Here is a 27,286-nt window from a genome sequence, read left to right as displayed (position 1 = left end):
AATTATTTACTAATAAAATCTTCACTTTGAAGGGAGAGAAGAACAGAACAGTAACTCACTGGAGATGTTGTTAACCGAAGGATTGCTCCATTTTTTATTTCATTACGATTCTGAAAGAGAAAAATCCAAAAGGTTTTAAGACTCACATAAAAAGATGAAATATGCATTGAGCAGAATGCCACACTAAACCAACAGCAGTACTTCCCCCGTCTGCCTGCAAAAACTTCCCCCTTTCATATGTGAGCTAACATCTATACAATATTTTCCCCATCGAGGCACACTAAGATTAGCTTCAAGAAATAGGTGGCCGTTTACATGGCATTTAACAAATCTGAACCCTTTCAAGAATCACTTCATGTTTTTCAAAGTTTAGCTTCCACTGGCAACTTCTAACTATTTCTCTGAAATATACTGTCCTTGGTGTCTGGCTCTGGTATCATGCTACATAGTTGAAGAGTTCGTAAGTTTGCTGAAACCTGTCATTAAACATCTGCAGAATTTAAAATTTATCCCACTGGCTCTCCATTTTCTATAACAAGAACATGCTGACTTAAACCACTGGAACCAACCCACTGAGCTTTGCCACCACGAATTTGCATTTGCCCTCAAAGCAAAAGAAGCATCGCCGTTAGCAGTAAGTAAAGTTCAAACATGCCTGAAGTCATTCTCCTCACCCGGCTGGCAGAAAGCAGCAGCATTAAACATTTTCTTTTGGTTAAGCTCACGTAAAGTGTTCAATTAAACTAAAGCTTTGGGTGGATGAAAAAGCTGCTGTGGTGTAAGCTATGGGTCATGCTTACAGTATCCTTGCAGCTTTGTGATCAATGCCAACACGCATTGTCTTCTCCTGTGGTATGTGCAGGGGAGCCTGCTACTCTCTCAACCAGCTACCTCCTGTTCAACACAGGTTAAGAGAACACAGTACCCAGCACGATGAACAAACTGGTACTGACCGTGCACAGCACAACACGCAGTCACAACTCCCCTTCATGGTTGAATAGCTTGTTCATCAGCCATCACCCTAATTCATCAAAGGAATCAGAGGAATCCCTAACAGTTTGAGAGATAAGAGCCAATTTTATTCTAAAGACCACATTGCAGGCTTTCTGTAGGCTGGTGTTCAGCCAAATAAAAGAAAGTGTATTTCTTCTAAGGCAATTTTTTCCCAATTTCATTTTATCCTTCCCAATCCTAATCAGATACACCTCAAATCCAAAAAGCTAAAAACAGGATAAATCTTGCCTGAAACCAGGTCAAGTAGTCCCAAAATAAAGCTCTAGTACGTTGTTTCTTTCTTAGTACCCAAGTCCTCTGTGGGATTGGTTCTAGCTATATGCAAGATCACCCTCCACCCACGATCACCTCTTCATTCTAACTGAAATAATTGAAGTGCCAGACAACACAGGAGCTACAAGAGAGAAGCTTTTTTACAGCATCTTTGCTTACATATGCAGCTAACTCATTGCAATCCTTAGCAGTCTCCTCTTGCCAGAACAGCCCCAGGGAGGCCAGCCAGGCTATACATAAGAGAGGGGCAAAAAAAGGGTGAGCAGTTAAGTACAGGGTGACTTCCCACAGTGCCAGCGAAGTGCCAGACTTTCTCCTCTCGTAGTAAAACAGCACCAGACTTAGCTATGCTTCATCATGTATAAGGAATCTGTATGAAGTGGCAACAGCACATTTGTGTGGTTTAATCTGAATCAGTGTTGAAACAAACCCACTTTGCAAACAGTTGTGGTGGCTTAAACTGTTACCACCTCCTGGATTTGTGGAACTGAATAAAAGTAATTTATTTAGGACAGCAGTCAGTAAATCTACCTCCATCAACATCTGAGGCTAACCCACTGAATCCCAGCTGTGTTAGGCCAGAGTATGTGCATGCACACATACATCCAGGGTTCCATCCCCTTTATAGGAAGGTGGCAAATCCCAGCATGCAACAACACTAAAAACAGTTAGAGAATCAGACAACACTTGAACAACTTGAAGTGTACCAGTAACATTCAGAGTGAAAGTTAATCAATATCCTTATGAAAACATTGGGGCTAAGCAAATAGACTGTTCTTAAACATAAGAGTACCCATTTCTTTAGCAACGTAACTTTTAAGTTCAAGGTTTCTCATGTTTCTTGCTCCAACTAGCACAAACTACCAAATCAGACGTACGTATTAGTTTGTGGTTTAACAAACTAAGTCACTTCATCTTGGCCACAATAAGAATGTCTGCAAGCACTCTTACTCCATTGCAAACAGGAGGTACTGGGCTTTGTGTCTGAAGGCTACATCATGGTTTCAGGTCCAAAGAGTTTACTTCCCTCATCACACCCCCGCCCATGTGCTTCCTTCTCCTACCCTGCACCAGCTCAGACACTGAAGAGACCTGTTTCAGGGTTCAGTTGTAGGCTCTCACTAACCTGGCACAAAACAACTCTGGCAGGAAAAGAGTTTTCCAACATGTTAATAAACAGAAAGAAGCTCTGAAAGGATTGAGCATCACTGCTAACCTAGGAAAGATGGTGGAACCACAGGGAAGGGGTGGGGGAAAAAGAACAGAGTAAGCACTGAGGAGGAGTTATACCTTCCCTTTTTGGGAGCAGCAAGCTGACAACTGCAGCCTGAATTACATTATTTGGCAGTTGCTTCAGGCTGAAATCATGCTCCACATTTTTTCAGTTACAGTAGTTTTGTCACAAACTAAAATCCTAACCCATTAAAAGTTGGGCTTAATCTGATACACACTCTAGACTGTCATGCATGGAGGTTAAAAAATAAACTTCTAATTATATAAGGATAGTTATAGATTACATAGATTGAATCTACAACCTATTAAGCAAGACAAAAATATCTTGTTAGAAGTACACTATTTCTCTATAGTCAGAGGAAATTAAATACAAGTGGAAAAAAGGAAGCTGATAACCTGGCTGAAGTTCAGATACCACAAACAGATAAACAGAAGAGAAGTACTATTCTCCAGAGTGACCACATGCTAGCAGGTTATATATAAAATAGCAGAGGAAAAGGAACACGGTACATATAAACATGGTTGGAAGTTTTGTTTGGGGTATCTCTCTATTTATCAAGCACAGTCTGAAATATTAAAACTTTCAGACTAACAGTTGCAATGCTTGTCAGAGCCCACAGCAGATGAAGCCCAAGGCCCTTTCATCATGTCTGGCTCCAAGCAAAGGGCATAAGTCTGCCTGATACTGTAAATTCAATCACCACTACCTCAAGAGCGAGCAAGCTTGTCTTCAACTCCTGATTTAGACAAAGGCTTAAGGAGAACTGTCCATGCCTTCTTTCTGACAAGATTCAAAGCATCAAGTCTCTAACACAGCAGGCTAGACAAAACTTCAGAAGGGGTAGGTGTTCCCCAACCAAAAATCCAATTTTGTTTGTCCATTTGAAATAATGACTTAAGTGCCTACCAAGAAATAGCACGAAAGCTTACAATTCAGCCAAGAGGATTTCCTACATTAACTGTGTGATGCAGTAGTCAGAATGCCACTTAATTTCAATGGCAACATTTATACACAGTTAATCTGCTTAGTGTTAGGAACAGTATCCTGGGGATTTCTTTTCCAGGATAACAGAACATCATTTCAACACAGCAGCCCAGCTTTGGCAATCATACCGATAAGCACCACCACTCTCAGGACAGAGCACACCACCACCAAAAACCTCTTCCAAGGCATTTTTTTCTGTTTCTCAAGTGTACATCAGGCTTGCAGGTATTGTTCATGCTGCTGATCTGTGTTAAGAAAGCTTACTCCTGGGCAGTGAAGGAACTACAGCGCTATCCAAAATGCCTTTAAAAAACCTCCAAAACAAGAAAATAGCTTTTCCATAAATGTTACCTAGGACTAAGACAGCAGTTGTATTATGGATACAAATAAGCCCCATTTGCAATACTGTATCTACCAAGAATCTACACTCAATAGATTATTTTATTCTAATTAAGTAGCATTTCCAAGTATAATATTCCCACACAACACTCTCCAAGTTTGAATTTTCAATTAGACAGACAACTACTATCATGAATACAACCAACCAACAAAACACAGCAGGAAGTAGAGGATACATGGACTGTTTGCCTTGTATTCACGTCTTGGGGGCCCCCGACTTCCAGCTCCACCAGCTGGAGAAACATGAACCTAAAATATCTGCCACCAGATTCCGTTCCTTCTCAAAGCTCTGCCTTTACTGTGCCATCATCTACTCTGCCCAAAACACATGCAGGTGACTTGCATAGACTTGCCTCTAAAAAGCAGGCCTCAAGCATTAACAGACTCCACCAAATCATGGGAAGGGATGAAGGCATGTGAATTTGCATTCAAAAAATCCTATTGAAGCAGTCAAACTATTCAGAATTTTGCTGGATAGACACATTGGACTTATCAAGCAAAATTAGAGAATATTTTGCTATGTATTTGCCTTATTTTACCCAGTAAAATGCCTCATGATCCAGCTCATGTAACTGGTTGGAACAGAATGTTTCCTTAACATATTTGAGGAAGATCTAAAAACATTGGTTCCCATGGTTATAGCTTGCTCAGCACTATTCTTTAACCTTGACCAGACAGTTTCCTTCAGACTTCTCTAATTGGGCTAAAGAATAACAGTGGAGAAATTTAAAATTATTCACATGTTTACATTGTGCAGTAACATATTTTTCTCTATTTCCACACTCCTCTTATTTTAGTATACCTCCTTCCAAACTGACACAACAAAAAATTACAGATATGAAATATACTTTAAGTTAGTGACTCCATAACATTTTCACCAGGATGACTTTGGGCAAGTAGTAAATATTGTGTATCATTTTGTCCTTAGAGATAATTTTTAAGTAACAACTCAGGAAAGAGAAGCAAAGTCTTTGCTGGCAGATCTCCCTTAAAGCACAGATTCAAATGTGCTAAAGCAGTCACCAAATGTTGGGCATCACCAGAAGTGGTACTGCAAACCAGACAGAAAGCACCATTTTGCCACAGTGCAAGAGCTTCAAGCACCCATGCACAGGGGACTGTGTGCACTTCTGATCTTCACACCTTAAGGAGGACACAGTCAGGAGAAATGCAGAGAAAGACAAGTGAAATGCTCCTTGGGCTTCAGCAGTTGCCTCACAAGGCAAAGTCTCATCAGTTTGGAGAGACAAAGGCCACAAAGGGAAAGTAGTGGGACAAGCTGAATGCAGAACTGTTGTTATCAAATCCTGCAGTATGAGAACTAGGAGGTAATTTGATAAAAAGCAGTAAGGAATCTATTTAAAGCAGATGAATAATGTACCTCTTTATTCAGCAGGCAGTGAACTTGAGCTTGCTGTCACAAAAGGTGAAAGCAGACAGTATCAGCAGGTTCAAGAACAGATGAAATAATTTTATGGGCCTTATATGGGCACTGAACTGACTAAGTGTAGATGTAGCCTCCAACACCTGTAGTACAACAAAAGCCAATGCTGAGGAAGCAGGAAGGGAGTGAAAGCCATCATCAGGTCACAACCCTGAATGCCATTTTCTAATGTTACAGCTGGAGATAGACTACAGGGTTAGACACAACATTTGGTTGACTTGGTAGGAAATTCAAGTTCATTTTTAGTCACCAGAAACTTCAGTAAGATGAAAGTTAAGGGATCTAAGTAATTATCACCATTGTACTACTTGGCATGACAGGACTGTACTGTTCTAGAAGAAATACTGAGGCAATTAATCTTTTGATAAAATTCTGTTTCTGTGAAGCTGCTGGAAACAGGGAGAATGTCTTCTAGTTCTTCAGACTAGAATTTGATGACAGCATTTTCCTAAAAAATTAAGTGGTGGTACCTTAGTAGTTTCTTAAAAGAGGAAGTTCTCTGAAGGCACAATTCTACACATATCCTTCCAGCATATGAGTTCCCAGCATCTTCTATACATCAGATCTACTGAAATGCACCAACACTGTAAACCACCTAACCTTAAAAAAGTTACCTCTTCCTTTCTCTTTCATTCACAAAAAGGAGAGGGGGGGAGAAATCCAGATCCAGCTCACCTTCCAAAAGTTCAGTCACTAGTATGCTAGAGAAGTGAAATAATGAAGAAGGGGGGTGGGGGGGCTGAGGGGGAGGAAAGAACACTCAACTATCTTTTTTTCTCCAGCATCGCACAGTTATACCAGCCTGAATGCCATTGAAGCCACATCCTAGTAAGTCCATACATAATTTACTCCTATTCAGGTGGAGTGATCTACAATGACAACATTGTCAAGTATCATAGAATGCCAGGTTGGAAAAGACCTCAAGGATCATCTGGTCCAAGCTTTCTAGGTAATGCTATAGTTGATATGAGATAGCTCAGCACCTGTCAAGCTGAGACTTAAAGCTGTCCAATGTGTGGGAATCTACCACTTCCCTTGGGAGACTATTCCAATGTTTGACTGTCCTCATAGTGAAACATTTACCTCATGTCCAATCAAAATCTCCCCAGGAGCAACTTTTGCCCACGACCCCTTGTCTTTTCCATGTGACTCCTTGTAAATAGGGAGTCTCCATCTTCTTGGTAGCCACCTTTTAAGTACTGGAACATTGCAATAAGGTCTCCCCTAAGCCTTCTTTTCTCAAGGCTGAACAAACCCAGTTTTCTCAGTCTCTCCTCATATGGCAGGTTCTCCAGTCTTCTGATCATCCTTGTGGCCCTTCTCTGGACCCTCTCCAGCCTGTCTGCATCCTTGTTGTAGAGTGGGGACCAAAACTGAACGCAGCACTCCAGGTGTGGTCTGACAAGCGCCGAGAAGAGCGGGATGCCTTCTTTATCCCAGCATCCTGTTGAGTTTCTCTGATGCTGCAGCACACTGTTCACTCATGTTGAGCCTGTTACCCTGGGTTATGTGTTCCCAGGTACAAGACCTTATACTTCTCCTTGTTGAACTTCATAAGGTTCCTGTTAGCCCACTCCTCCAGCCTGTCTAGGTCATCCTAGAGGGTTACTTGCTCTTCTGGAGCATCAGCCTCTCCACTCAACTTAGTATCATCAGAAAACTTCATCAGGGTGCTCTTGATCCCAACACCCAGGTCACTTATGAAGATGTTAAATAGCATTGGGCCCAATATCAATCCCTGGAGGACCCCACTTGTGACCAGTTGCCAGTTCAAGAAGGAGCTATTTACTATCACCCTCTGGGAACAGCCTGTCAGCCAGTTCCCCACCCACTGTACAGACCACTTGCCACGGCCATTACAAACCAGTTTCTCCAGGAGGAGACTGCAGCGAACCATATCAGAAGTGCTGGAGAAGTCCAGGTAGACAATGTCCACTGCTCATCCTGCATCAACCGAGTCGGTCACTTTGTCATAGAAGGTGATCAGGTTTGTCAAGCAGGATTTGCCCCTAGGGGGTAAATCCATGTTTGCTTTTTGCAATCACGTGCTTCAACTGACTTGTGACTGTCCCCAGGAAGATTTGCTCCATGACTCTCCCAGGGACTAAAGTGAGACTAATAGGTCTATAATTACCTGGGTCCTCCTTTGGACTCTTCTTATAGATGGGGGTTCCTCCAATCCTCAGGGAAGTCTCCCAAGCTCCACAACTTCTCAAAGATTATGGAGAGCCACTTTGCAACGACAGCAGCAGCCTTCTCAGCACCCTAGGGTGGATGGCATCCAGGCCCATCAATTTGTACGGGTCAATCTCCTGTAATAGTTAACATACCAGCTGTTCTTCACTGACAGTTGGCGTCTGCATCAACCTGGATTTTTGTTCCTATGGCCTGGGACCTGACAGCACTGGTAAAGACAGAGGTAACAAAGATGTAGAGGGAGGACCTCTGCCTTTTCAGCATTGTTGGTGACTAGTTCATCTCACCTATTTAACTGTGGACCAATATTATGCCTCTGTTTCTGCTTGTGGTTAACATATCTGAAGAACCCTTTCTTCAAGTTTTTTACATCTCTGGCCAACTTCAAGTCAAGCTGAGCTTTTGTCTTCCTAACTGCATCTCTTCATACCCTGGCAATGCCCTTGTAGTTTTCAATCAGTAATGATCCATTTTTTCATCTTCGATACATTTACCTTTTGATTCTGAGCAGACCCAAAAGCTCACAGTTAAGCCAGGGAGGTCTCTTGCTCTGCCTACTTCCCTTGCCTTTAGAGGGGATGAACCAGTTTTACTTATCTAGAAGAGTGTTCTTGAAAGCTTCCCAGCACTTACTAGGCTCCTCCATTATACTCCATGGAAGCTTCCCATGAGATCCCTTCTAACTGAGCCCTGAGCGAGCGGAAATCTGCTCTTCTACAGTCTAAAACCTTTTTCCTGGAATTAACCTTTGTGGAGTATCACTTGCTCTGCAGAGCAGCAGTGGTATTAGACTGTGGGCTGACATCCTTCTGACACATTAAAAGAAGTTACACACAAGTTATTTTTAACCTGGATCAGTTCCCCATTTCAAGCAACCATACCAACACACAGACAGCTGCACCACTAACAAAGAAGAGATGGGAAGATAACAAGAAGCCCCATCATCCCTGCAAAATAAACATCAAGAAATGACAGACTTAGCTGGGCTCATACCACTGTTGGTGAGATCATGTGGGGAAATAAGAACAGGGAACTGGAATGGACATCAAAAAAAGCCATCACAGATAAGGATTGTCAAATTGAAGTCAGCTCTTCAATGCAGTTCTCCCAACACATTCACCCACAGCACCACTGAGGGGTCAGTGCAGAGAAGCAGATGCTGCTCCTAATAACTGAAGACCCAAGCCAAGACTGTGGTTCACCATCACTTTTGCCAAATCAAAGCACAGCTTGCTACCATAAAGTAGAATCTTGGTTTTCAGTCTCTTGCTCATTCCTACCACTGTTTTCATGTGGCATTAACAGTTGTATAACTACTTGATGAGTCAACAAGGAAACTAAACCAGCAGAAAATTTTATCATTTTCAGTTTTGCCCAGTTTGTAAGGGAAAAGATAGGAATAAGCACCACAGTATAAGTAGGAAGGAGGGCCAGCTCATTTTGTGCAAGTGCCACACTGGAACCACACTAAGATGTGTTTAAGGGGGAAGCCTTTAGGTGCTTGTGCCTCTCTAACACCTAACATCATCTTCTCTTGCCTGTGCCCTTCCTCTCAGAGACTTTAGGTAAAAAATCCCTTCTCCGTTCATGACTACAGTCAGAATTTGCCACAAGTTCATTCCACATCATCAGCCCTAAGCCAGTTCCACAAGCAACTAAATCTAGATTGGAATCTGCCATTTATGTAACACTACTAACAAGTAGATTATCAAGAGTAATGCAAAATGGCAGATATGAGGAACAGAGCATTTAATCCATTTCTCCAGTTCCCAGCCTTCATGCTACTTCTTATTCTCAGCTGCTTAGGAAGTACCAAGTCCTTCAGTGAATGAGAAATGCTCATTATTGAGAATGTTTATTTTCAACTCACTGAAGTTCAAATTAATCCATGAAAACAGGTGAATACTAACAACTTGAAAGAAAAAAGCAGAAAAAAAACCTCCAGCTCTACTATGGCTCATTTCTTGTCCTGTCATTTGCATACACTACAGGGAACCTGTAGTGGCATGATGGAATTTCACATGAATATACAATTACAGGTTGTATTCAGCAAAAATCGGTCACAAGCAAAAGCACCTTTGAGAAAGAACAAACACCAGGGACTCTTATCCAGGTTCCCAGGGCTCAGGGGAGGCAGGGAGAGGGGGAAGTGCAGAATGATGTCCCATCTGCAAACACAGCAAAGAGCAGAGTAATAAAAACAACAGTAAGGTGGGGGCAGCCCTTTGTGCAAAACAGCACAAAAGTCTCTCAAAATTAATAGAGAGAATTCCGTGTCTGCTCTCCTCCAGTTCATGCAGTAAGAATTTAAAAATGAAAAGGAAATGTAGGAATCGGAGAAGGAAAAAAAAGCAATCAACAAGGAGTCTTCAGAGGCATCAGGTGTAAAAAACTGAACACAAGAAAATTGTGACTGAACAAAAATGGTCTGCAGTCAAAAAACAGATTAATGAAACATCCTTATATTTAAAAGATAACTTTTAAAAATGGCACCACTATCATCACTCTGGGCCTCACATAGCTCAGATCTGGCTCACAAAGCACCTCACAGCAAGAGTGATTTAGCTTTTTGTTTCAGATTGTGGCTCTGGTATAGGGTTAAAAATGAACATATTTTGCCTCCAACAGTAAAACCAGCTTGGACAGTATTATTCCCAGGGGTTTATGACACCTTTAGAACTGACAAAAAAACCAACAACAAATCAACCAACAACATCAACAAAAAACACAAACATTTTTGTGGCTGCAGTGTAATTTGAACGGCTGAAACTATCCAGCTCCTTAATGATATTTTTATTTTTAGAGAGAGAGACTGAGCTAACAATGATCCCACTCGCTCCAGACCCAGAGCCCATGATGGGCAGTGTAGGCACACAAATGCATCTAGAGGAGCCAGACCTTGTTTGTGAGGCCAAGGTTAAGTAGCAATAAGGGACCAGCTATAGCCACCAAGGTGCTGCATGAGCTACTTGGATGCCTGTCCCTGGATTCCTACTACTACCAGCAGAGGAACACAGCAGACAGATTCCAAGCTCTGGTTTTCAGTCCAGAAACACACATAGCACACAAAATTGCACAGCCATTTTCAGCTCCTCATACAGCATTTTCTGTTCTAAACCTGAGCTCATCCAGGCTACAGTGTTCCTGAGTTACTGTAGCTGATGTACACAAGCATATAAGCAAAGGTAACTTTTTACTTTTCTGTTATACAGTATCTAACACAATGAGATCCCAATTCAGAAGTCAGGCTTTTAGATCTTTGACCTGCCAAAGAAATGCCCCTCCATGATAAGCAAGGCCTTTAAAAAAGAAATACACACCTATTATGATTCTGTGATTAATATTTTAAAAAATCAAATACATTATGATCAGAACAGCAGCTAGGCTTGAGCTTAAGCACTATGCCTGCTTTGTTTTCTTGTCCACATAACTTCATACTTAATTTCCCCCATTTAAAAACAAAGAAACAAACTACTAAAACACATAATTTCCATTGCACTTCCAAGGAAAATACAACATTTCCACTGCACTTTCAGGGACACAGATATGTCCAAGCCAGAGCTCCAAAGGCAACAGTCACAGAATCACAGAATCCTAGGGGCTGGAAGGGGCCTCAAAAGATCATTGAGTCCAACCCCCCTGCCAGAGCAGGATCACCTAGAGCACATCACACAGGAACCAGGTGGGTTTTGAATGTCTCCAGCAAAGGAGACTCTACAACCTCTCTGGGCAGCCTGCATCTGCTATGATTCTATGATCTCTAGTAGGAACCCTGGCTGACTCAAGATCTGTTAGAAGACTGCCCTTATGCTGTCTGAAGGAGTTATTGCTTCTCCTGTAGAGGCATTTTTCCAAATAATACAGCCAAAAAAAAGAGGCAGAACTGCTTGGGTGTTGTTTTTATTTATGTATGGTGTAATCAAGAAATAAAGGTCAGCTACAAAATATAAAGAGTTCTGCATATGACAACCAAAACACAGATGCGTTGTTTGCCACCCAAAACCAAAAATATAATTGTAAGCCATGTGTTGGCCCACATTTATTACGTTTTCTTTTTAAAAGTTTCCTGTTACTTTATACAAGACTTCATTAATTGCTTTTTTGTTTGGTAACTTTAAACACAGTGATATTTTAAAAAAGGGGTCTCTACCTCAAAGGCTACAAAAATCAGCAGTCACCCAGGCTCTGCAGGAACATGACCCATACATGATGTTTTCTGAGTATGTGCAGACATAAAATTCATCTTCAAGAACAGTGAAAATTATTAATTTATTAGAAGCTGTCATCATCACAATAAAGCTCTGCTCATGCCCTAGCAAAAGGCAGATTAAAGAAATGCAGGCTTTAACAATTACTGTTGTAGATACATTGAAGTGCATGTGTTTGTCCTCAAGCCTGGTGTTTTTCAGGATTTCATGCAGAAAGCAACAACATCCTACTGCACAAAAATGAGGGAAAGCATGTAGATGGCCTATGTAAGTCTCTCTTTGTAGCTGCTACCCAATAAGCAGTGATAAACAGTGAACAATATCTAATAAAAGTCACAGACATCTGAGTAATACTGGTGGCATTTAGAACTCTTCTCTCTTATTTATGTGACTCAGAGTCAGAGACTCTGCATATTTTCTGTAGGGAATAAACAAACCCAAAGTCCTTTCTGTCAGTACAATCCAAAATGTTCTAGAAGGCCATCATTTTCCACCCTTATTGCAAGTTACAGGCAGCCAAAAGCCATCATTTCTTGCAGAACAGAAAACATTTCTCCTCTCCAAAGCTGCAGGATCCTACCCACGAAAGGTTGAGGCAAAGCCTGGAAGATTCCTCCAGCTGTATCAGGAAATTCCTTCAACAAGCTGTTCAATTCTAACTTCTTGGAAATACTCGCTATACAATCAGAGTCTAAATGCCAACAGGCAAGTTAAATTGTGTCTGGCTTATTGGAAAATACTGTGTCACAATTCAGGGCAATTAGCAAAGCAGTCTCACTATTTAGTTTGGGTAGAGGCAAAACACAGCAGCCCGTAATTACTTCAACAGTTTTTCTTGTGGTGGCCTTTGAAGTGTCTTGTCAACTGAAACATGAAAAGAAAGGAGGAAAAAAAAACAACGCACAAGCAAAACAGTAGGGATCCTAAAACAAACTGTGACATATTGAGAAGATTGATTGGGGTGACAAACAGTTAAATGAAAAACTGAAACTGATCTGCTAAAAAAAAAAAAAGGGAAAAAAAGTGGCACTATCTTACAAGCAACAGCTCTAGCTGTCTTGCTAAATTTAGTCGTTGTAAATGCTTAACTGTCCTTAAGTTCCCTTTATTTCTTGAGTAGGGGTAAGAATTACAGCAAGAGCAAAGTTACCTGTGTTTAGCAGATCCTAAACAACTGTAAAATGCAGAACAAAATCAAAAGACCCTTCCTGCTTCAGAGTAAGCCAAATTAAACTGATGACAAGGTAAGCAAGAGGCAGCTACACCTATGGAGCTAAGCTCAGGTCTATTTAGCTCAAAATCCACTGGGAGTCAAGAATCTGCATGCAGACTTCAATAGGTTTTGAATAGTGCTTTTTTCCCATTGCTTAGAAATACAACCTCTGCAGCACTGTGTACACTCTTCCAAACATTTTTTTTTTTGTTTTTCTCATCATTTCAGTCATTTCAGCAATTCTATCAGTAACGCTAGGAATGAATGTACTACTTGGTCTTGTTCAGATGAGCATGTCCCATTTATTTAGACTAGACAATCCACTTTTATTACAGCTACAGCCATTTCATTACTCTGCTGAAATCATTACATCACTTCATGAATCAATCACCTCTTGCCGTGCTATCTGGGGACCACAAATATTAAGCCAACATAACATACAGAACTGGAAAAGGACAAGACAGCAGGTAGGAAGGAGTAGCAAAACTTACACAGTCACTGAAACTTATTTCTATCTGATCAGCCAAAGAAGGAAGTAACATGCACTGAAGGTCTCCTCAGACTTCAAAGAGCTCTTCATGTTTTACATATTTCAATTTCCTGTACACCATTTGTCAGCAGAATAGTAAACATGCACAAATACCAAAGCTAAAGGGCTCAGTGCTGAAGTCTTAAACTCAACAGATGTGAAGGCCTTGGCACGTTCACATTTTTATTTGCCTTTCCAAACAGAACAGAGTAGTGCAAAATCATTAAAGCCAGGTGTCTTAGTACCTACCCTCTCATTGGCATCACTTTATACAGAAAATACTCTGTACTTTTATTATATAAATTTACAATAAATGATTAGTGGCAAGCATTTTGATAGGCTATGCAAGAATTGTGTTGAATAATTTACCTACCTTCTCTGTGATGTAGAAATTAGAACTATCAGCATGCTGCAGTGCAAACTGATCATGATTTGCAAGAGACCACCTTAGAAATATGAAAATATATTAATCACAAAATTAAATCTTAAAACCTCAGAAAGTGTCCTTTATCTAATTTTACTATGATCAAACAAGTGCCTGTCATTCCCATGTATTCCTCATACTTTTTCATAGCTTTCAATGACAAATTCCAAAATTTAGGACAAAAAAATGTTTACACAGGGAAAACTTCGGTGCAAATGCATCCTATATATATCTTCCTTTTGCAGATTTTAAACAATTCCTTAAACTTGACCATGGTCAAGAAAGAAATTACATAACTAGTACCTTCCTTCAAAAGCAAAGATATAAAGGAAGGGGGTGACAAAGGGGAGCCAAAATTACTATAACAGACAAAAAAAAAATTCCAGTACCAGAATTTTATGCTAGCTTATACAAGACTCAATGAACATAGTATTAAGTTGATATATTACATTATGCATAAAATACCACCTTTTAAACTCAGTAATTTAGTGAATATAAACTACCTTTTCTTCTGTGGTAGCACCTGCTTAAAACACTATTTTTGTCCCCAGATATTAACCTATTAGAACTAAAGCAATATATTTCTCTCAGCCAACTACCAGTTCATATTGCAGGACTTATGATTAGTTATTTCAGTTTCATGTGAGCAGTCATCAACTCAACCAGCTTACAGTAGCCACTAAACTCTGCTCAAAAACCAAAGTCACAGTCAGTTCTTTAGTTCCTAAACCCACAAACTGCAGGGACCACAAGCCAAAAGCCCATGGAATGAATCTCTGCGTAAAAAGGAAAGTATAAATTAGAGTCACCCACATGATGGAGCTACTTTGTTAGGAATTCCATCTTGCAAATAATTGATTCAAAATACACTGCAAATTCAAAATCTGAAGATAAAACCCAAGATTTAAGAAACTAATGACTAGCCACATTCAGGATATCTAGATTTTCTTCAGAAAATCTATCTCCTGGTTGGCTTAACAAAAAAAGTATAATCTCTAGTATGAACTATACAGTAAGACTTACCCATCGCAGACTTCTTTTATTATTGAGGACAGTGGCTTTTTCTGGTTAAGAAAAAGAGAAAGAAAAAAAAAAAGTCACCCAACTGGAACAGCCCTGACCTCTTAAAATATGATTCAAAATCACTGACTGCAAAGAACAAAACAAGTTAGTGGTATTTAATATTTTTATTTAATATCAGGCTTGACAGGACCACAAACTCTTCTGCTGGTCTGATAATCTATAAAGACAGCAATTCTACACACACACGCTGACATTATCAGCCCTTTTTGTCAACATCAGCCCATACGGCATCAACTCAGCTTCTCAACTGAGAAATCAAAGGGTCTTTTGTGTACACTGCATCCCATTACCCAACAGAAACAGAAGATTTAGATATCAACATGAGCAATTTCCATCGATGACATCTGAAGCAAGGAGACATTCAATAGTTTTAAACCTTCTTTTGTCCCTTTTAGATATGGTCATACGATGACAGTAATCCTCTCTCTTAAGCACCCATGTGCAGGTTCCCCTCTGATAAAACACCAGCTGGAAGGTGTTAAGATCCCAGATGTATCAGTTCTGTTTTATTCTCTGCATCTGTGAGCACAAGTACTTGGACTGACTGAGAACAGCTCTGTTGTTTTGGGTCCCAAAATAGAAGGAACAGACTAGTTTGGCGATGTTGCAATGCTCTGAGTGTTTTCATAAACCTAGGGTGCAAACGCAAGGGATTTTTAGAAGATTGCTCATTAAAAGAAAATGTATTTTCATATCCCAAAACACAGATGAAGGTGTATGGCAAAAAGAAACAGACCAAATTTCACCAGGTAGTTGACAACTGAGACTTCTTCCTCCAATACTGGGTGACCACACCATGTTACACAGATTTTTTGCTTCATGAAAATTCCCCAAGTCTGAAGAGCGTAAGACCACCTCTCTACTTACTTCCAGTAGTCACAGTTCACTGAATTCTTAAAAAGCAAACAAAACAAACAAAATACACGAAACCCACCATACAACCACCCATAAACCAACATAATTGTCGAAATAACCTGTTTCCCTTTAATGCTTATAGAAAACTGATTAGGCTAAAAATTAAGTCAGTAGCAGGGTGTATTATGTGGAGGGAGAATTATTTTTCCCTTGGATTTTTTTTTTCTCAATTGCACACACAGAAAGACAAAGAAGGGACTCCAGTCACATCTGGATCAAGAAAATATTCGTTAGTCAACAGTCAAGCGAATTAAGCCAGTTAGTTTATAAACAGGCAAAGATGTAACACAAAAACACTTTAATCAAATATGAATGAAAGCATCTGCTGAAAGGACCTTATCCCTGCTTGCCATACTGTCTCAGTCCTTGGTTTCTATCCTTCCTCTTTCACTGCCATTACTATTTGCACATGACCATCCAGATGATCCACACCAGGGAACCTGATCAAACTAAAAACTGGCCTGATAAAAACAGAAAAACCCAGTAATTTTCACCTGGACCATTTTCCTCATCTGATGTGCTGTGTACGTAAATGACCAGCAAATACCAGCACATGGGAGAGAAGGCAGGCAGCATGCAACTGCTCCCTTCTGCATGGAGCCCACATGTCCCTTCTCTACAGCAGCTTCTCTCTGGCTCAGCTGTTTGCAGAGCTGTAGCCAGGCTGTGAAGCTGAACAGGCAGATCACACAAGAAAGAAAAACTGTTTTCTTCCCCACATTTTTTTAGCGCAATCAGTTCCTCAGTCTGGATTACTCTGTAATCCAGTATTTCTCTATTTTGATACAGTTTGTATCTGGGATGTTCATTCCTTTTACAAAGTAAACTTATATCAGCTAACAGCTTTAATAAAATGGAGACCCAAAAGAGTAACTTGCCTCTCCTCCCTATTATTTCCAGTATAAACTTTAGTTTTGCATCAGAAACTAAGACAAACACTTTAACAACCCAAACTGGCAATAATATAATACTGGGAAGGTTGGATATAATTACTTTCTAAACTATTATTTGGTACTTCTAAGTCCTGCCATCAACTTTTATGTCTTTTCTTGATCCTACTCAACTCCTTCTGCCTTTTGCTATTCTATACCACCTTTGCACTATTATATGACATTATTTGAAATTAAGAACTTGGACAAGACAACAGAAAAAAAACAAAACCCACAACAAATCAACCAGAATCCATAAGGCACGGTTAAAGAAGAAAACAAAAATGGATCTTCAGTAATACAAATTATTTATACAGCCAGCCTTTCATGGTATGGCTTTGTTCTTCTGTGGTACTACTGCTGCAGCACAGACGTAAGTACCATTCATTTCACAGCAACAGGATGAAAGAAAAAAAGTGGAACTACTTGAAGATACAGAGATTGCTATAAGTGTAAATACAAGTGTAAGGGTCTGGAAGGGATGACTTATGAGGAGTGACTGAGGTCACTTGGATTGTTCAGCTTGAAGGAGGCTGAGGGGTGACCTCATTGCAGTCTATGGCTTCCTCAAGAGGGGAAGAGATGGGGCAGGTACTAATCTCTTCACTCCTGTGGCCAATGACAGGACTTGGGGAAATGGCAGGAAACTGAATCAGGGGAGGTTTAGGTTGGATATCAGGAAAAGGTTTTTCACCCAGAGGGTGGCTGAGCACTGGAACGAGCTCCCCAGGGAAGTGGTCACAGCACCCAGCCTGCCTGAGTTCAGGAAGCCTTTGGACGATGTTCTCAGGCACATGATTCTTGGGGTGCCCTACACAGGGGCAGGAGTTGGACTCCATGATGCTGACAGGTTCCTTCCAACTCAGCATATTATATGATTCTATGATTCTAACTTAACAGCATTTTACAAACTAAAAAATGTAAAATAAATAACACTGCAATCCTAATACACTGCTGTTCCTAATCATCCCTTAGACTGCACTCCCCCTACACTTAAGTCTATAGATAAAATTCTTTACCCTTCCCTACAAACCATCACCAGCGACCCCGACACATGGCTGGACGCAGGTGAGGGCTGCCAGCACTGCCTCTGTGCCATGGCTCAGGTGGGGTCTGGCAAGCAGGGGCTGCAGGAAGGCTCTGACAGGCAGCTTTCTTGCCTGCTGCCCTGCCTGTGCACAGCCAGGCCTCCCTGCCAACAGAACCTTTATTCCCTCTGGGAGTGATAGGCAGACAACTGACCAGCTCCTGCAGCCCCTTCCCAGCCAGCTCACAGCTGTGTCCAGAATCCCTTCACAGTCCTGCCACTGAAGGCTGTAAGAGGCATACCCATGCTTGATGGGACACGACTGTTTATGTATAGGAATGCATCAGAACTAGAACACAAATGTGAGTGATTACATTTTTTTCTTTTGGAACCATGGAAGATGAGGTTAAAGCCTATTTCCATTCTCTGCAGAGTAAATCCACTCAGCAGGCCACTCAAAGACATGGGTATTTCTGCCTGGCTGTAAATATTTCCCTGATGTCAAAGAGAATGGACTTGATGTTTTTGTTACTTCAATCTTCATAAAATTATGTTTATGGAATTTGACATCTTCGCTGCCTTCACAGTTCTGAAAAGTCAAATTCACTTTATTAGTTAAGGTATTTTAAAAAATTCTTTACCATCAGACAGTCCAAAAATATTCCAAAGTTTTTCCTTCATCAAAAAGAGTATTTTGTGCAAGTGACTTTTGGGGTTTTTGCCTCTATATCTACATATGTGTACCCTACACTAGTAAAAATGAAGTGTGCTTTTTTATACATTACGAGATGCTCATTTAAACCTCTAAGAAGACTGAGCTGTAGCTTCAGTGCATGAAATAACACAGATCAAAGTATATCTTATGCTCCCTATAGGAGATAAGCCACCTGAGCTAACCTATCAGAGCCTTCTGCACTGAACAAATCTGTTAGTGTAAAAGTATTTTCCTAGGGCAGGTATTAAACTGATATCTGAAATTCAGTGGGAAATGTTAATTGGAGCATTATGGCCTCGTGACTTATTGATCGTTGTAGGTGGAGAGAATCCTGCCTGACACCAAGCATAGGCAACACTAGAGCAGAGGTGAATTTACACACACAGTAAAGATTTATCTGCATTGACTGGTTAGTACAGGTGTCCAAGATGTCAGCTAAGTGTAGCCCTAATGACAACCACCATGCAGTAACACCTAGTCTCCAATTCTGTGCTCACCTGTGTCTCAGGTCACACCTCCAGGTTCAGCATTCACGCAGGTCCCTAACTTAGTCTTCTGAAGTACCTGCCCTTGCACTGTAAGGGGGGTTGCTACTTGTGCAGTATTTTGTAGCCCCTTTAAAATAACTTGCAAAACATAGACAGACTTCCCACTTTGATTTCCTCACCAGTTTCATCCTGTCACGCCTATAGCTTGAGTTCCCCGCAGAGGAAACCAGTTACCAGGAAGCACTAAGCACAGGCACGCAAGAGTTTTGGCTGGGAGAGTCCAGACCACTGTTTTGTTACAGGAAAATTGTGGGATGAGCAGAAGAAAGCTAAGAACATTCAACACACCAGTGTCAACTGAGCCTCAGGTCCAGTTCAAGCTACCCGTACACTAACCTAGGCTTAAAAGCACTTCCAAAACAATTGTGTGTAAACTGTAGAGAGGACAAAAGCCTAAATCTGGGTAGAAATAAGTGTTATATGTGCAGATCAGACATACCTTGATTGTGCTACACCAGGGAATTGTAGATATGTTTCTCTTCGGCCAAGGATGAACATCCTTTCTTTCCAAATTAATAGCTGAGATTAATAGCTTTTTCTTTTTCTGGGTTTCAGTTTGAAGGTTTTTTTGGACAATGATTAGGATATTACCCCCCCAGGCTGACACCTTTTAATCACAGAACTAACAAGAAAAACTTTAACCCTTGCTGTCATTAAGCCTATCACAGAAAAACAGCAGATGAAGCACATCTTTTAGTGGAGAACACCCAGCATTAAAAAAAAAATTCTGCTGCTGATCTCTGCATCTGTTGAAAAACAGAATCTCAAGGCAGCACATGCACCATTCTGTCTATAATTAATGTTATGATTCTACTAACAAAGCTTTTAGTGATAAAGTCATTTTTATGGCTATTCAAAAACAGAAAAACATATCACAATTTGTGGTGGCTTCATCTGTTACTGTCATACAGCAGGGGCTACAGAAGCATAAGTAGGACTGCCCAGTGGCAAACACAGCAGATGCCAGGACACCTGAGTCTCTGACTCGCTACGTTGCTGCTGCCTTCTCATGATGCAAGAGGCAAGGTCTTCTCCTGAAAGGGAGAGGTACTGCATAGCTTTGGTCTTCAGTCTCCTCAACCAGCCTTTCCTGCTCTGAACTACTTTGGCAATTAACTCTCTCTCCGTTGACTAACATGGAGTATTAGAAAGACCAGACTCTATTAATTAGGCACTCAGCATCTATAAAAGACAAAGAGGATTTCCCTAAATCAGGGGAGCACCAGAGGGACTGAATAGCTGAAGAACACGGACACCCCAGGACTGCAGTAACAGACCATAAAACCTGGCCAAGGCCACAGTTCTGTCAGTGCAGCAACACAACCCAAGGCAGGAAACTGTGCCATGCCAGAGCAGACAGGCAAAACCCTCAACAAGTGCAGCTTGATGGTGGGAGAGAGCTTTTATTGGCTCGGTTCACAGACTTTAAGGTGGCAGTTTCAACATGCCAGTAGAAACACTTGGGTATAAATATAGCAGTAAGGGTTCTGCAGAGCACACAAGACTTGGGGAAACACGTGTTCATATCCACTTCCACTTCACTCTCAGCTGCAGCTTCCTAAGCTGCTCCCTGCCCTCCCCCACAGACAGCCTCACCCCTAAATCTGCACTTCACCAGCTCAAAGCATTGTCCCATAGATCATATGTTTAAGATGGTGTAGTGACTGTACAAGAACACAGTGAAACAAGGTTATTACAACAAACAAAACAGAATTTTTCAGGAACTTTTTACTCCATACCTCATGTGGTAACAACCCAAAACAATCCCTGTTTCCTCAAGTACTTTGCAAACTGGGACAGCAAAAACTCCCAGTCGAGAATACTAAGGGTTCTAAAATACCCAGGGACCTACAGCTGTGAATTACAGCATGTTTGCCTGCAACACAGTCCCACCACATATTTAAAATACAGTTCTCAGAGGACCTGAAGAGTTAAAAAGCAGGGGTTTAAGATGTGGTTCTTCACACAAGCACTTTATTAGGTGTGCAGACCTTTGAAAACTGAACTAAGAAACCCCAAACTCACAGCTCATGACTGACACATTGCTGGTCTACCAGGGTAAAAAGGCCTCTACCTGAAGGCACAAAAAAATTTACACAGCAGGATTTTTAGTATTATTCTCATTTGTGCTACAGTCTTGAAGGAGAAAATAACTGAATCACAAAGTGTGCCTGGATACTCCAGCTGGCCAGAATGTGAATGAAGGACCTTGTAATTAAGTCAGTGGTGTGTAACTCCAAGAATCTCACCATTGCACATTTCCTTTAAACATAGCAGATTTAATTTTAAAGAGATGAGACTCCCACTAATTCTTAAGAAAAAATAAAAGGAATTGTTAAAAGTGTCACTGTGTGTCTCTATGCATGTGCTTCTGTGCAGACGCAATAACTTTGGACTCATGTTCTGCCTTCATCTTGAAAATATCATCAGTTGCAGGCAGCAAAATTCAGGCTCTGATGGGGAGGTTCTGACTAGCAGTAATGGAGCTGACAAGATCAGAGCCAGAAAAAACCTCAACAAATAAACAAAACAAAAAACCCAACACAACAGGGAGAGAATTCAGTCTTTTAACTCTTTCCTAAAATGTTATTTCTTGAACATCCTTTACAACAGAGGACAGTGTTTCTGCAGTACCTTAACAGGAATATGCTTCAAATCTATTTCTTCCAGCTCTAATTCCACTTCTATTAAAAATATTTAACTGTCTTACTGCATTTAATGAATTATTCCTAATGTAGAAGATAGCACTAATTATAAAGCATAAATAGTATCCATTAGACTGCAACTCACTAATTATTTCTATTTCCTTTTTCCCATTTCTTTCCCATAACCAGTCTCCACAGCTATTGTCTCTTCAACCTATTAAGCTCTTCTGCTACCTCTGTAGTCAACAGTCTAAGGCAAAGTTTTAATGTATTTTCCAGTGATGAGGTCCCAGCCACACACCACAGGATGTCAGTTCACCTTGAAAGACTCCAACCAACCAGTGGGAATGTGGCGCTGGACAAGACAAATTAGTAAAACAGAACATGTGACAATAACATTGTCCTTTTATTCAGGATGGCTGGCTGCCACCAAAGCAAAGGACTGGAGCTCTAATGACTGCTTCAACCATAGAGTCCACTAAGAAGAGACAACTTATTTTTAAATACCCATTGTAATTAACAGTGATAGGCTCATTATGTTAACAATGCACCGTCTACATATATACATGTGTATATCATGTATTGAATTATATCCAATGGATTAAAACATCTGCATTACTTTTTCCAAGGCTATTCTTGTTTCTGGATGGCTTTAAAAAACAAAATTGAGACCTTTCATTAGTACGACAAATAAAAAGGCACATTAAGTCAGTAGTATGATCTCTTTACCAATTCTAGTAAGAATCCCTGATAGTAATAAAACTGAAAAGATTATAAAAACGTTAAATATTTTCACTGTGTTGATATGCTGATTGGTACCTGCTTTAAGATAAAGTTTTATGTTCTGTATTGTGAAGCTGAAATATTGATAGGTCCAACAAAGAACAATGAAACTCATTAAATTATTTTTAATGTCAGTTTGAAATCCAAAAGTTGGTTTTAAACAAGCCCTAGTTTTAGCAAACTGTCTTGAGTTAGCTGAGTGTTCTCAATCTTTTTGAAATGGCAGCCACCTTTTGGTTTCTCTCTCTTTGGGTAAGTCTCCCATCAGCAGGAACCAAGGTCCTCTCTGTGTAAGGGTTCAGATACAGCTGCAGTGGCCAGCTTCAAGAACAAGCCCTTTCTCTGACCTGATGGAAAAGGAGCTACTGCTAGCAAATCCACAGGCATGGAACACTTCTGTAAGTCAGTGTAAGATTCCATCCCACCCCAAGCTTCTTCCTAGTCCTCTGTTTTCAAGAAACTGAGATCTTGTCAGCTGTTAAAGGCACTGACATTTCCCTGAGCCACTCTGAACTCGTGATATGCAATAGCATTGGAAATCATCACAATATCCATACCAAAAAACAATCAGCAGCTCCAACTATTACAATATGACTACACTTCTTGGATAAGAGTTCATATATTTTTGCTGGTTTGTGGGAAGGAGGCATTCTTCCTCCTTCATCCCCTCACCACTAAACCTCTTGATTTTGAGGGAATCAGATCTGAAGCCAAAACTAAGTGCAGGGAGCAACACTTCATGGTGCAGCCTCTGGTACGGCAAGACATCAATACCCCTTTCTTCTTCACCACTTGAATGATACTGGTGTTCACAAATATTGCATACATTTAGATTCATGATGGTAGGACTGTATTGCTATACTGCTATTACTAGTGATGACACTTGCAAAAACTACAGCTATTCTTAGTCCACAAACATGGCAGAAGAGATGGGCCACTTTCTTTTCTCTAATTAAGCATTTCACAATGCTTTTTGAACTATGTTTCTCCCCACACTTTGAGAAACACTGAGCTAAATCAATTGACAGTCCCCAGGGGTTCAGATTTAAGTCTAAAACCCAAAATTATTTGAAAGTTCCCTTCACAAAAAAAAATAATCTTACTGGATTCCTTTTAATACTCAGTGAAGTAAAATTACTTCTCTGAATGAAAAAAACAAACCAACACACGATTAAAATTACATTTATAGCATATACTGGCAGAAGAAACAACTTGAAAGACACTCTTAAAAGATAAACTTGCTGACTAAACTTAAACCTTAGAAAAGGCATTAATGTAAAGCATCCCATAGTTCTTCCCATGTGCTTCATTGTACTGTTATTAACATGAAATTGTCATTTGACAATGCTCCTGGAAATTTTGCCCACTATACCAGGTTTATGCTTTGAAAAGTAAAACACAGCTTTTTGTTGTTTGTTGGTGGTTTTTTTTATTTTATTTATTTTTCTTTTTTTTGGCTAATGTAAAGATTCACATCTGCTAATTTAATCTCTATTTAATGATCTGGCAGATAAAAGTAAAGCTGAAGGAAGAGACTGTGCAGCCAAGTTTAATTACAAACTGTTTCTTTCTGTAGGAAATATGTTTACCTCCAACATGAGGAAGTTCTGCCTTGAGTTTAGAGAAAAGTGGTTTTAGTATGACTTGTGTTAACACAGAAGAATGGCTTTGAATGAGATCAGCTTAAATAGTTATTGTCCCCAAATATCCATCTCCTGCCTCTGCTGGAAGCTGCTTTCCCTGCAGAAAGAACAGTGAAGCTGTAAATCCACAGAATGAAGTATCCAGGTAACTTAAAACCAGCACTGGCTTAGCTAAAAAAAAAAAATCCATGCTGTAAAAAGGAAAAACCTACTAGTCAAGAATGAGTTATACATAATGGGCAAAAAGTAAACCATGCAGATTTCTGTCTGAACACAAGAAATAACATCCACTTATGAAATAGCTGTTTCTGGGACAAATAAAGAGAAGACAGGACGAAGTAGCCAGCATCCCCATTCACCTGGACAGAGCCCATGCAGCCCTGTTCTTAGTATCTTCCAGAATAATCAGCCAGAAGACTGGGAGAAGGAAACAGATACAGTCACTGCCTACCATTAATTTCTCCCCTGGAATGCACACCTAAAAAAGCCCACAAAATTATCCCAATGCAAATTCAGACACCAATACATTTCCATCCCTCCCTTTACACAACAAGGACACTAAAAAGTGGAGGATCATCCCTATACTCACCTCTTAAAAGTTATAATCAAATCTTTTCATTAAAAATTAATTTGGACCGTAGTACTAATATTGCCAGAAGGAATTTATGCAGGAGGAAAAGTCTAGATGTTCCTTTTCAAATTTGTAATTGGGGAAAGTGACAAAAATAGGGGGAAACTGAATTCAGCAGTCTGCATCTCAAGGAGAAAGCAGATAAGTACATTTGCTTGCATAAGCTTTAAAATCAGCTTTAACACACAAAGGCAACAGCCAGTTGCTAGGATTACTACAACTTAATTAGTCCCCACCTGGTAAGAGAGAGGGCAGTAAATAATAAGCAGTTTTGCCCTCCTTGCTTAAAGCAACTTTCCAGGAAAAAAGCAGTTGTAAAACCCTCACATCAAATAGTACATTTCAATGTATGAGAAGGCCAGGCACAGAGGCTGGTTCTGAAAAGCACTTAATTACATATTAATCATGGAAGTTAAGAGTCTCTCTAACTCAGTGAGACTAATTTTGAATTATTAAAGTTATAACTATCATTGATGAACCCAGGCTAAAAACCTACAGAAATGTAATGGGGAACATCAGCTAGAAAAAGCTCTGTGCCTCATGAAGCCCAGGTTGTCAGAACTCATGTGTCTGAAGGGGTTTTTAATGTAAAGCTTAATTACGTGGTGGAAAAATATTCATGAGCTCTTTTCAGTCCCAACACCTTCCAGTACACCAGTGTCAATCACTGTGGTTTCACAATGACATTGCCTCATTTTAAAAATACTTTCTCTTCACTGCTAAGCAGAATATGCATCTACACAGCAGGTGAACTGGGACACTGTGCAACTGAATAGAAATAAATGCTATTAGGCATATACAACAAGCAACCTAAACAAACAAAAAAGACCAGATTTTCCTCTGAGCTCTTACATGTTATTTGTACTTCAATACTTGGAATAGCCTCAGTACCCTGAAAGATAAAGAACTTGTGTCAGGTTACAGTGATTTTTTTTTGTTGTTCTTACTGAAGTAATAATACAGTGCTGCTCTTTTAAATACTGTTTTCCTTGCTGATAAAGGATCAGAGAGGGAGGAAACCAGTAAGGCAAAGTTTTAGTATTTTCTGAATATATGTCAAATGGTACTTGAATAAGCTGATTCCACCTGGAAGAAAGGCACTGGCTGGTCAATGGGCCAGTAATTTCTCTTTTCTGCCTTCCTTTTGCCTCCTCCCCTCTATGACCTCTGACAGCTAGTTAGCATTAACTGAACTAAAGGCAGAGCTGCGCCTCTAGAAGCATGTGTCACCCTGTAGGTTTCCAGGGCTCATTCCCATATTGCTCCCATCCCTGAAAAAAAACCAATATATGGGTTTGTATCTACAGGGATTAGGAAGGGATGTTTCATTCCCATCTTCATTTCTTGTCATCATAACTGTATTTTCCAGATAAGGAACGTGAGGGATGAGACCCTCAAACTTCATTCCACCATTTTCCCCTGCACCAGGAACTGGTTGCTGTTAGCCTTCTCCTTTTCAACGTTCTTTTCCCTCTTCTTCCTCTTCCTCCCCATAAAGTGGCATAAGGAAGCCTGCAGACAACTTGGCAGGCTGGATTGGAAGAGTTCTACCTAATCTAAGTTAACACTGATCTTTCTTGTACCCTCTAAATCTTACATAATGAAGGTAAAAACTAGGCTCCAGGACAATAATATTTCAGATAAAGTATTAAGTTATTTTGAGAGCTGCTTTAAGCCTTTTCATAAATTAAAACCAATAATTTTGGTATTATTTTTCTGTTGCTTGGAAGGAGACTGCACATTTGTTCATTTTTGTCCCCACTGTACTTGGTAGCAAAAAGCTCATTCATCATGACTAACATGCATCTCTCACTGAACACAGTGTGCACAGTGTCTACCATTTGTTATATAAGGAGAAAAAAGTAAAACATTCTTCATTCCAGAAGGCAAGAGATTTATGTCTGTAGACACATGCTTACCAAAAAAATTCAGCAAATGAAAATGGAGAAGCTTGGCAGGTCTGGAAATCAAACTACAAAGTTCTAACCATTTGGAAACTTCCCTTTCCTCTAAAGGGGCTTTCAGAGTGCCTAAAAATCATACTGCTGTTTTTCCAGCCACCCTCTAGTATCAAATTACTCCAAAGTTTTCACAGGAATTTCTCAGGCATATGCCACAAAAGGGTTAACTAGAAGTGAAACTGATTGTACTGCATGAAGAAATTGGGATCTCATTTCAGTAAAATATTTTCAGCATTAATTTTAATTTTCTCCTCTCCAATAGAACTTTATAATGTACTTGGTCCCAGATACACTAGGGTCTAAAGCACATTATGAAACACTTTCCTTCACTCTGAATACTATTTACAGAAATAATAATTATTCTAAACAGGGAACATGCTGTATAATTTCAAAACACAAAAGGTGTTAAATATGAGAGAGGTTGCTTTTCATAGTAATACATGTGCCACAAAAACAATCTAAGAGAAGTCTAGAACATAAAACACTAC

General features: G+C 40.1%; 1 protein-coding gene across 3 annotated transcripts in view; it reads right to left on the bottom strand.

The window, feature by feature from the left end:
- The window catches only part of ELMO1 (engulfment and cell motility 1), a 310,135-nt gene that overhangs the window by 233,261 nt on the left and 49,588 nt on the right, over positions 1 to 27,286 (bottom strand). For 2 of the 3 annotated variants that reach the window (XM_051610348.1, XM_051610346.1), the window contains 3 exons: positions 14,942 to 14,982; positions 13,868 to 13,940; positions 60 to 110 (listed from right to left, as the gene is read on the bottom strand). In XM_051610348.1, coding sequence (XP_051466308.1) covers positions 60 to 110; positions 13,868 to 13,940; positions 14,942 to 14,982 — 165 coding nt within the window. The remainder of the gene's footprint in view (positions 1 to 59; positions 111 to 13,867; positions 13,941 to 14,941; positions 14,983 to 27,286) is intronic. The other variant, XM_051610349.1, reaches the window with a different exon arrangement.

This window comes from Apus apus, chromosome 2 (assembly GCF_020740795.1).
Source record: "Apus apus isolate bApuApu2 chromosome 2, bApuApu2.pri.cur, whole genome shotgun sequence".
Taxonomy (NCBI): domain Eukaryota; kingdom Metazoa; phylum Chordata; class Aves; order Apodiformes; family Apodidae; genus Apus; species Apus apus.
This window is presented reverse-complemented; position numbering and strand designations above follow the sequence as displayed.